Here is a 12035-nt window from a genome sequence, read left to right as displayed (position 1 = left end):
TGCACAAAAAAGTTAATGCTAAATTTGAACAAAACAGAGAACGTTAATAATGAAGGCGAAAGATGTCCATTAACAGTGTCACTAGAAAAATACTGCTATAAAACATGATATTGAGAAAAAATATATAATTTTAATCAAACTAACCCATTTCTAATGCTAGACAAACACCCCATGTCTATCATCGAGATAAACCGGGTGCCTTCTATTGAGAGAGGAACAAATTACATTAACTGAGTTTGTGTGATTTTGAATTTTTGTAAGGTGAACATAAATGAGTGGGTTGTTCCCGTTGTTTGCTTAGACGTTAATCTGTATATTTTTATTATTTTCACTTGATAATGGTATTAAAATTGGTATATAATTAAGGTCACTTTAATGTTATACTCTGTATTTGGTAATTTAATTTTTATCATGCAGTGTATGATAAGAGGTACCATTACTAACACGTGGTGGATTGACTTGAAATGGTACACATTTATTGATGTATAGGTATATATAAGTGTGCAAAAGTCTAAGACCGAAGATTAATAGTTGTCATTGGTAATATATACGTTATCTTCACCATATAAAGATTATATTCAATGAAAATTATTTCGAGAAAATACTAGTTGAATATGATTATAAAAATATATATATATCAAGGGGTATTTTGGACAAATTTTCCACTTTAAAGGGGGTAAGATTATACTTTTTCCATGACTGACATGGATACAATGACATATCATGAAATTCAGTTAATGGTTACCTACCAAACAAAGTTACAACGTAACGTTTGTTTGCTCCATTAAAGTACTTCTTCCTCCTTCATCTTCCTTATAATTTTTTTCCCAATTTCCACAATTTTCAACAACATCTTCGGAAATCAAAGCAAAGAACATTGCTTCAATGGAGGACATGGTAAACTCTACTCTTTAGGGTTGACCATGCCCTTAATTTAACCCTCTACTCATAGGGTTTTCGTTTAATTTGGCTGCGAAGCCGCCGATAATGGTGATGTTGTCGGTGGGTGGAGTTGAGATGGTATTCGCGAAGCGGTTCGTGTTTGGTTCGGTGGTCGCTATTGATGAATGAATGAAGCTTTATCACGGAGTTATTTCATTGTTGGCTTAATTAAATGACACACCTTGCCACACAACAATAAATGACAGCATACTTATGAGTTGACAATTAATACTGTTTGACTTATTTACAAAAGAACCACTTGATAAACAATAACGTTTATGAAATACATCAAATGGGCGTGCTCATCAATAATTTCATTTCAATACTTGGGCCTTTTCAAATGATGGCCTGTACTCGGCAAAGACCGCATATTTGCTTGGTAAAGGCTGTAACTTGGATGATTTTCATCGAGCTTGGATTGACATTTAGAGCTTGGAAGCCTCACCAAAAGTAAGACACTTTTTATGGAGGGTTTGTACCCTTACCCTGCCCATGAAAGGCCTGCTGAAGACTCGACATTTGTTAGATGATGCAACTTGTCCCTGGTGTGGTATGGCTGATGAGACGAGTTCTCATGTATTATTTGAGTTTGTGCGTGCTGCAGGTCTGTGGGAAGAGAGTGGATGTGTTGATATGTTGCAGGATATGTCAGGTTCGACGTGTGATCTCGTTGTAAGGTGAAAAGCCTCACACGCAAAGAAGCTTCAAAGAGCAGCTTATCTTATCTGGCTGCTATGGTATGAGCGCAATCAGTGGGTTTTCTCAGGGAGGATCACACCAAATAGCATTATTCTAACAAGGCTTGAGAGAATGATTGATGAGTGTGGCAAGTATAATAGCATGGTGTACAAAGGTGCTGCTGTGAAGGGAAGGAAAAGTGCAAAAAAGTGGAAAGCTCCGCCTATGGGTACGGTCAAGCTGAATGCAGATGCTTCCTTGACTAGTGAGGGATGGGTGGGAATGGGAGTTGTTGCGCGTGATCATAAGGGGACTGTCTTGCTCACAGCTACCAAGAGAGTGAAGGCGCAATGGCCAGCTGAAATCACAGAAGGAAGAGCCCTCCTCTTTGCTGTACAGATTGCTCGAAGGTTTGGTTATGAAAATGTCATTCTCGAATCGGACTGTCAAGTTTTGATCAACAGGCTTTCCAATGCTTCCATCTACTACTCTGATTTAGATACAGTGCTAGAGGACCTCTTATCTATTTGCTGCAATTTCAACACTTTTTTGTGGTCTCATGTAAAAAGAGATGGGAATAATGTTGCCCATTTTCTTGCTAAGATCGTTCCTAATGGTGTCGAACAAGTTTGGGTGGATCATTGCCCAAGGGAGGTTTCCCCGTATGTACTCTCGGACACTTTGTCCCTTGATTAATAATATTGTTCGGCGGTTTTTTTCTCAAAAAAAAAAAAAAAACAATACATAAACAATTACAATCCATAAAATTAATTTCAACTTATGCCTCTCATAGTAGGGTAGGTTTTTTTTTATTCTTCTTTTTTTTTTCAAAAAAAAAAAGAAAAGAAAAAAGAAAAGAAAAAGATTGCTGAAAAGGTGGTAAACAAATGCGAAAGCAAGATTAAACTGAAATCAACGAAAATGGAATCGGAAGAAGGATCATCTTCATCTTCTTCTTCACTACCAATTGAAAATCCGCCATTAACGAGCACTGAGATTTATTCAGTAGAGAAAGCATTGAAAAGCTTGGAGCAAAGCAATCCATGGATCCAACAAGCTATTCAACAGGCTTTTCTTGTTCAGGAGACCGTCGAACAGTCTTTCGATTCCACCATTGCTGCTACTCGTTCTCGTCTCTCTCAAATCCGTTCTACCTCATCTGCTCATTTCCATCAAACTCTGGTTAGTCTTATCTCTCGAATTCTAATTTTATGTGTAATTTTGTGATTAGGTTTTGTGATGATATTAGGGTTTGAATGCAGGAGTCAGTTAAGGATTTGAAGGCGGAATATGATGCTTATGAAGCTAAATTCTTTGGCAAAGTTAAAGGTTTGAATTTTTGTAATTGAAGTTTTGTTGATGGGTTTAATTTGTGTTTAGGGTTGATATAGTTTTGGTTGTTTAGTTCAATTTTAAGTCGCTTAATTTGTTTGTTTTGTGGGTTTGAATGCAGAGGGTGCATTGGTTGCGGCTTCACATCCAATTATTGCTACTGGAGCTGTTACTGGGTTAGGTTTGTTGGCACTGCCAGGTATGCCAAAGTTTGATGATGGAAAATCGAGTTCTACGTGTGATTATTGGTGTTTTGACGGACCGTTGTTTGTATTGCCGTGGTTTTTTTGTAAGCTAGTTTGGATGTGGAATGTGATTGTTATGTTTGGTACTCTTTCAGTTGTTTTCATGGCTAGGATATTGAATCATGGGACAGAGAATTTATGTTTTGTCTGATGGCTATGTTATTACGACTGTTGATGTGATAGTTAATACGTAGTCAAAATGAAAATGCCGATAAAGGATGCTTACTTTACTCCTTTCCTGAACTAATGTTGTGAATCAGAGATGCTCTAGTGTTCTGATATTACTTTATAATACAAACTGCATCAAACTTCTTTGTCATATGCAGAATATGAGTAAAACAAAGAAGACAATATAGGATTTTTATATGGACTTTATTGTATAGCATTAATCAGTGGCGAATATGAAGTATTATGCTTCTAGCTGAATTTCTTAATAGTTTCATAGGGGACTCTATTTTATGATTTTGTTTCTATGTTAGAATGTGAGGTTCTAAGGAATTTTAAACATGTGGTCTGCTTGTATAGTAGAGGACTTAGCCCTCTTATTGTTCACTTTGTGTCTTTATCTTAGGTTTAAGGAGAGTGAGGGATAGCTCAAGTGGTTAGAGCTCCCCTCCCGATTCCAGAGAAGATAAATGGTTGACATATAGATGAAGGCAGGTTCAGTCTACTGGGAGTCCATATATGGTGGTTGTGACTTGTGAGAAGAGGGATATATATTGGCTTGAATTTTAATGGCTTGAATGTTTTACCCATTATTTTTGGTGGGGGATAGAGGTGGCTGCATGATGAGTTTTATGAAATTATGCAGAAGATAGAATTTACAGCGGTGAATGTTATGGCCGGCAGTTTGACATTGGTTGTAATCCCTCAAGACTAAAATCAAGAATTACAGACATTATTTCATAGCAGAGTGCCAAAGTGTTTGAGTGAGTGCTTGATGGAGAGGGTATGGCATTATGTGATTTAATAGCAAATTGATATAATGACCATGAATTCCAGACATTACCTAGCAAGGCACTTCTGTTTTCAAATTCATCAGGTAATTCAGGGCAGAGAGTGCAAAGGTTTTTTAGTGAGTGCTTTTGGAGGGGTAATGCTAATATGTGATTTTAGGTTGTGTGAGCAAAATAGTAAAAAAGGAGCTAATTGGGTGGAAGTCATCTTTGGGTTTAGATGGACTTGTTTTACTTCCCATGGGCATTACCCAGTGACTTTCAAGATAGAAGGCTAGTCCAGATATATCTATCACCAAAACATCATCAAATTCACTAGGTAATGTCCAATTGCCCATTGAAAGGAAAATTAAAAAGAATTATGGCAATGGAGGATAAGAGGTCATCTTAAGGTAGCAAGATGATAAATGTTAGTAATTTTTTTTTTTTGAACGGTGATAAATGTTAGTATGATACTGTGATACCTCTTCTTATATTTATCCATTATTCATACGTGGAGAAGAATGTTGATTGTACTTGAAAAGGGTATTTGAGATGTTGTCCTTAGAGTGGGATATATATACTATTAAGCTGATGGATAGTCTGTGGTATGTTCTCAGGGATTAATTAATATTAAACTGAAATGATGGATAAGACAATAAACTCTGGATACTATTTATTTTCTAATCAGAACTGTTTGAAGTACTTGGTGGCAGGGATATTGATCTTGCTTGATTTTTATAGCATGTAATAAGGTGTTAACGTTGATGAAAAAAAAGAGGCATTAGGGCATTGTTTAAAATTCAACTTTGAAACACTTGGGAATCTTGGGAAGTGACAAGGTCTTGTGGTTAGGTTGATTAGGTGGGTAAAGATTTGCAATATGCTACTTGTTTCTAGGCTTGATTATTGGCAGCTTAGGGACTGCTTGGCATCACTGCAAAATTTTGAGTTTGGACTACTATCTATGGTACCTGAACTAGTTATGTTAATTTTGAAAGTTGACAACAAAATCTATGTTTACTATGTATAAATCTTTCTTCTAGTCAAATATCTGAACATTCAGTACTCGCAACGATATTGAACAAGCCTTTAGGAGCTGGTTTGATGCTTTTAGAGTGGTTTAGTACTTTGAGAGTCTTGGGGAGAAGGAACCACTTGATCCTTTCCTGCAAAGTTTTTGTTATGTTAGTTCTGACTGTTAAGCTGATGAAGATAGTCTAATTAACATAATAGTTCCTTTTGAGATAGAATTTATAACTACTAGAAGTGAACTTATGTGAAATTTATTCTTTTGATCCAAGTAAAATTCTATATGATGTACACTTGTATGTTTTTCAAGCATTAATGATTTTATAAACTTTTTGTGAATTCTTTCACATTATATATGGCATGATATGGTCCTGACTGAATTTTTCTGTAGTAATTCGTATATTGCTTGAATCAAATAGTAGCAAGACCTAGACTGGTAGTGTTCCATAATACAATGTATCTAACTAGTGAACTACTCATGTTCCGAGGTCCAGGTAGTTGCAATGTATTCCCATAATTTGCTACATCAATACATATGGCTGCTTGTACCTAAGCTACATTACATATTTAGATATGTTTTCAGATTAAGGGTTTTCTTCTTGTTTATTTCTGGCCAATATAACTTTGAGCATGCTTCTTGCAGCTCCAAGGCGTTTTTTGTACTATAAAACCTTGCGGCTATTTTCTACTGAAGAGGTGAGCGTTTGTATAAAGAAGGATTTGTTTACTGACATTTTACTACTACTTCATAGTTTGCACAGGTTCTATGTTCATCAATTTTATTAATGTTGCTCAGGTGAATTTTTTGCTATACGAGCCTGGTAGTCACTGCAGACTTTTACTTCATTCCCTGATGAACAATGTTTGCCCAATGTTACTTTGTGCAAACATTGATCTTTTCACATGGAGGGATTATAGCTCCCAAAAAGTGCTTGCATCATTTTGTTTCTTTCCATGGCTTTGTTAGTCGTATAAACCAAACTTTTAGTTCATAATAAACATTAAAACTAGTGGTGTAATTAAATGTCACAGCTAAAATTCAACTGGCATATCTTTTGTTTTATTTGTACATTTGTTTGCTGGGTGCTGGGTGTTGGCTAATCACAGGGTAGGCACTCTAAGAAGCTTTTAAAGCACTTTAGCATCCTTAGATTATTTTGTCCTTTGAGAGGAAGGACTCTTGATGCATTTGCACACTGTAATTGTGTGCAGGCCTTGATATCTCGTGCTGATGAAAAAGTGAAAGAGCTGAAGCAATCATTTGAACGCTTGAAAGCTGCAACTGAAAAGCTAGAGGTATCATTTCGTGTTTTCCTTCTTATATTTTTTGTTTGGGGTTGTGGTCTCGTAAAAGAAACTAACTTTGGGAAAGCTGAAGGTGTTATAAACAACAACCAAGCTGAAGATGCTTTTTATGATTAGTTAGGGGTGAAATTGCGCATCTGTAGACCTCCCGAAACTCTCTACACTGATAGTTAAAATTCTGGGTTGTTAAGTTGAGTTGAAGCTTTATCTTTCTTGCGTTCCAAAGAATGGGTGCATCACAAACTTTTTCATTTGTAAGAAAATTTTCCCTTGAGAGGGTTTGCTGTGCAGTTCACTCTGATAGTTTGAATCATTTATGCATGTGTATATTGGGGCAGGTTATGTGTTTTAGAAAACTGGATATTAAAGGGGTGTCAAATCAATGTTTATTTTTTTTTGTAAGTTCTCTCAGTATAGCGTGTGTATTTTCAGAAAAGAGCATCACAGGCAGAGGAGGAGATGAAAAGAGGAAGAACTAAACTGAGGTTTGTTTATTGTGTTGCTACTTGAGTGATGTGGTTTTGCGCGATCACCTCATTATATATTGTAAATTGTAATTGCAAATCTTATGACAGAAATGCAGGAAATCAGATTAGAAAAGCTGTTAATTCTGCTGATAAGATTGAGAAACAAGCACGCGGTATGGGAGAATATTTCCAGCCTAACCTGAATATATTTACCAGCTTTTTTTCGAGTCTGATATATTTTTTTATGGCTCTACCAGGCTTGAAAGATATCCTTGCAGACCTTCCTGGCAGGGAATCATCTCTATTTAGTTCACAGGTTTGTTTTATAATTTCAAACACATCAGCAATAGTTGGTGTAATCATAAATCTATTTATTTTACTTATTCGGTCATTCAATTGTGTAAATTTTGCAGATCAAAAACCTAGTTGCTGAGGCAAAACAGGAGCGAAAAGTACTCACGAAGGAAGTGACAAAGATAAGCAATTACGGGATCTCAATATGAGAGAGCCCTTCTTGGGCTGTGTATCTGACTGCTTGTGAATAATTTGATGGCAGGATTCGAGTGACTGAGAGGGATTAAAACCTCCAGTTTCCTGCTTCTTTCGCCCTATACTTGGAAAGTAAACTCAGTTGATTACCGAAATTTTGTCTCACAGAATATTGTACCAATTGTACATCTGAAGATCAGGATTTGCTTAGAAATATTTCTTACATCAGATATATTCTTTTGTTCTGCTAATGTTGCAACTCTCTGCTGATAATGTGCATTCAAAAGATTATGCATTGACATTTTGTTCCTGTGTCCTTACATGGTGCATATAATTTTCCAAACTTCTTTAAAGACTTAGCTATTTCAATAACATGTTTTCTAACACCTTGTAAAATTATCAAAAGGCAAGTTTTTCTTTCACAAATGATCCCACGTCAATCTTTATTAAAATTGGAGTAAAAAATTATCGTTGAATTTTATAAACAAGCAAATAACCTAATAAACCCCACTATTTGGCCATGAGTGCCAAATTTTGTTTAGTTTAGTAATTACTTATTTCAATAGTATAATCACTTATAGCATTAATGGTTTACAGAGTAATATTTTGTAATTTGTATCATTTATCAGTTTATCGCAATTATTGAACACTAAAATTAGTAATCCGTATTATTTGAAATGGAGAGAGTTTAATATTTTGTAATTCGTATTATTTATCAGTTTATCTGGCGCAATTACTGAACACTGAGCACTCTCCGTGTTATTTGGAACGGAGTGAGTACATTGGCGTTTCTAAGCTGAAAGTGCTCAACCACAAGTTCTAACGGCCATAACTTCTCTTCCCTCCCTTCTGTTATCCCTCTTATCATCTTATGGCCTCAACAATGGCCACAATACTCCATTTTCCCGCCAATTTTCACCCTTCTTCCTCCCTAAAACCCTTCTTAAACCCTAATCAATCAAATCCCTCAATTCCCTCCAAATCCCCTAAATTCTCTCTCTCCTCATCACAATCTCTCTCCGCCAAAACCCACCTTCTCAACCTAATTTCCGATCAAGATCGCGGTCTCAAAACCCAGCAAAACCCTAATCTCCGATCCCAAATTATCGCCGCTATCGATTCCCTCGCTATTCTGGGTAAAGATTTTATCACAACTGATGATTCCCTTTCTGGGACTTGGCGAATGCTTTGGACTACAGAAAAAGAACAACTTTTTATCATAAAAAATGCCAGTTTTTTTGGTACTCAAGTTGGGGATGTTCTTCAAGTTATTGATGTTGATAATCTTAAGCTCAATAATGTAATTACTTTCCCCCCATCTGGGGTTTTCTTCGTTCGATCGAGTATGGAGGTTGCTTCCAATCAAAAAGTTAATTTTAGGTAATTTCATTGTCTTACCTCCTAATTTTGTTTGGGTTTTCTAGTATTGCTTAAACGCACATTTCCCTTTAGTTTGTTAGCTGTTTCATGTTTGTGTAAAGAAATAGAAGGATATTAGTAGGATTCATAAAATTCGTAAAGGGAGCCGCAAAGAGCACTGATGTACGATATGAACCCGTAAGACTTTAACCAACTAAACTAGTCGGCCTCCACAAATGCATTCATGTTATTAACTATCTTGTTAATTTTGTATTCCTAACCAGTCCTGTGCTATATACATTATAGGAATTATACACTTTTGTAATGTTTGTGTGACATGGGTTTTTCACAGATTTACAAGTGCAGTATTGCGAGGAAAAGATTGGGAGTTTCCTTTACCACCATTTGGGCAGGGATGGTAAGTGTAACTTTTGCACATGATGAACTTATATATAGCTGTTAAGCATTCACATTTTCAGGGGATGCTTATTAGAATTTTTATGAAATGAATTGTAGCATTCCATTGAATGTGCATGATGCTCATACAGTCATACCTTTTGTAATACAATAAGATTTTGTTGAGTGTTGGATTTCAACTATTTGAAGGAAATTATATTGGGATTCGAGGCTGTCATCGATCATCTATAGTTGAGTCTGTTAAGAGTTGTTGATTTAAGCTACTTGTTTCATTACCTAGATTATTTACAATTACTTTCTGATACTATTGTACGGCTCGATGGCTGCATTTCTCAACCAAGAAGCCTTTTATTTTCACTCTTTTCAGGCAACAATTGCCCTTGTTCATCCTATTTAAACAAGTTACAAAAGTTGTCTGTCCTCCAGTTTGATGTATTGGCAAGTGATATTCTAGTTTCTATTCTTATATCTTGTATGATTTCTAAATGAATTAAAGCTATAGATTACTTATCTGTCTTCAAATATCACTATATCAGTGCCGCTTTATTTAAATTGAAATAGGCTTCGCCCTTTAGGATTACAACTAATGTGATCGATGAGTTGCAATGGCACTGTTTGGTAACGTTGTAAGGTCCTAAATTAATCGGGAAAAGTATCTGCAAAGTGGCTTTAGTGAGGTTCTGATCCCACCTATAAATTCTTCTTGTTTTTTTGTTCTCTGGCATCCCACTGTTAATTGCCTTAGTGATGTACTCCGTACTACTGTTTAGAGCGCTTTAAGATTTATATTGGCAGGCTTCCTCGTCACCCTTTTTTCATACAGAGTGGGGGAGAAAGAGATAGGTTGATGGATGTACGGTTGATTAATTGGATCTGTTGACAACAGATTTTGAGGAGGAAATTTGTCTATCTGTTTGCATCTTTTTTTTTTTTGGTTCCTTTTCTCTAAGATATTGCATTTTCTTTACTCATGAATAACACCTACGTAGGATTTCTACAGTTTTGTTTTTGGAACTAGGAATAGGGAAAGTATACTCATATAGACTTCTTCAAGTGGGTGTAAACTGTAAAGAGGAATCTTATCATAGTGAGAAAGATCAGTTTTTTTTTTTGTTTTTTTTTATTTTTTATTTTTATTGGAGCAAGGAATACTGGAAATTACTGTATCGAGAACATTTCTTTTCTGCTCGCTATAAATTCTGTTATACAACTAGTGATGTGTGAGTGCTTCACTGACAGCCTGAAGCTAATTTGTAGTTCTGAGATGATTTTGCTGAAAGCTCTTAAAGACTTTGAATGATCTTTAAGAAAACAAGAAGACACAGATTTCAGAAGTCAGTTGAATACTGAGGCTATGTTTAGATTACAATTATAGATGAAAGGGAAGGGGGAGGAAAGGGAGAATAATATGGGGTAGGCTGCAGAAGAAAGAGAAGAATTTACTCTTCTACTTAAAAGACACAAAAGATGATTAACAGGGTAGGAATGTACCTTCTGTCCAAATCTTTTCGACTTTGGAAGGTTTTGGTTTTCTTAATCAGAAGGAAAGGAAATGTTATATTGTTCTGTTCCCTTCCCTCCACTCCCTTTTCCTGACCTAACTTCAAAACAAGGGAAAAATGGGTGTTTTAATGTTCTTTTGTTCAGATTCCTCATCTGAATATAGTTATTTGAAGTGACTAAAATTTTCTTAGAAAGATGGATAATTAGGTCTGTACTCTGTAGATTGTCCAACCAGACAATATTGTCTTAGGTTAGCAAGTCACAAAGTACCTTTTATCTACTAGGACATTTTGGAGTGACTTCACCAATTTTTCCTTCTTACATCTTATGGTATCTTTAAGCCTTCATTAAGATTCCCTTATCTAAACATGTTTTAAATAGTTTTAAAGTGACTAATATGCTCTTAAAAAGATGGATAACCTGGTCTGTTGATTCTCCAGCCAGACAATTTTGTCTTAGTTTATAAGCTACATAGTACCTTTTATCTTCTAGGACTTTTTGAAGTGACTTTTACCAATTTTCCTTCTTACATGTTATTTTATCTTTAACTCTTTAAGCCTTCACTGTATGCTTTAACGCAAATTAAAGATAAAGTCATAAAGGTATGTTTAATTTACAAGAACTACTATCAGAGAATTTTTGTTTTACCTTTTGGAGTATATACAGTTATTCTACATAATTGGTTTTATACTTATATCAATATGTCTTCCAGGTTTGAATCCGTTTATTTGGATGATGACATCCGAGTTGCCAAGGATATACGAGGAGATTACTTAGTTGTCGATCGAGCTCCTTATGAATGGAAAGAATAGAGGTCCAAAAACACTAAATTGTCGACTTGGCGTGGTTTCATTCCATGCTGCGTGACTTCTTGTAATCCTTACTACTCTGCTTTACTGTAAGTTTGTAATTCTTCTAGGAAAGGAATTCTGTAAATAATGTAAATTTAATTATTTCAAGTACTGATGAAATGGTTAGCATATCAGCTGGAGCTTCACTTGAGCTAGATTTCACTTTCAACTGAGGTGTCACAGGTCTAGCAGAGATCCTTTAATTCCATTCTGTATACCATCATATCTCAACACTTTTCCTTTGGTCATGTTAAGCTAGTTGAAATGTTCAAGTACTGATAACGTATTATGACGGCTTCATTATGCTCTTACTCTTTGAAATGTAATGATGATGATGGTAAACAGAATGGGATAAGGCATCCTTTAACATAAAATCGACCTCACTTAGCTCTTGAATTCTGGTAGGGGTGGGGAAGAGGGGACCATTAGGTGGATGTTTGTGTTAAATTTGTGGACACTTAGACTTGAGAAAAAAGTTCT

General features: G+C 35.6%; 3 protein-coding genes across 3 annotated transcripts; all 3 read left to right on the top strand.

Moving 5' to 3' along the window:
• The first annotated feature begins 1434 nt into the window (after nt 1-1434).
• Nucleotides 1435-2316, top strand: LOC145640645 (uncharacterized). Its single transcript, XM_081691887.1, has 2 exons — nt 1435-1594; nt 1709-2316. Exons 1-2 carry the CDS (start codon nt 1435-1437, stop codon nt 2314-2316), a joined length of 768 nt encoding a protein of 255 aa, XP_081548013.1.
• Nucleotides 2317-2461: 145 nt separating this feature from the next.
• Nucleotides 2462-7659, top strand: LOC145638440 (RGS1-HXK1-interacting protein 1-like). Its single transcript, XM_081689406.1, has 9 exons — nt 2462-2802; nt 2883-2949; nt 3074-3151; nt 5808-5860; nt 6377-6460; nt 6902-6954; nt 7045-7109; nt 7194-7252; nt 7350-7659. The coding sequence occupies exons 1-9, from the start codon at nt 2542-2544 to the stop codon at nt 7437-7439; spliced, it is 810 nt and encodes a 269-aa protein (XP_081545532.1). The 5' UTR covers nt 2462-2541; the 3' UTR covers nt 7440-7659.
• A 570-nt stretch (nt 7660-8229) lies between these two features.
• Nucleotides 8230-11677, top strand: LOC145638438 (putative plastid-lipid-associated protein 11, chloroplastic). The gene is made up of 3 exons (XM_081689405.1): nt 8230-8805; nt 9137-9202; nt 11417-11677. The coding sequence occupies exons 1-3, from the start codon at nt 8297-8299 to the stop codon at nt 11514-11516; spliced, it is 675 nt and encodes a 224-aa protein (XP_081545531.1). The 5' UTR covers nt 8230-8296; the 3' UTR covers nt 11517-11677.
• Nucleotides 11678-12035: the final 358 nt, after the last annotated feature.

Source organism: Chenopodium album, chromosome 7 (assembly GCF_948465745.1).
Source record: "Chenopodium album chromosome 7, dcCheAlbu1.1, whole genome shotgun sequence".
NCBI classification, from domain to species: domain Eukaryota; kingdom Viridiplantae; phylum Streptophyta; class Magnoliopsida; order Caryophyllales; family Amaranthaceae; genus Chenopodium; species Chenopodium album.
This window is presented reverse-complemented; position numbering and strand designations above follow the sequence as displayed.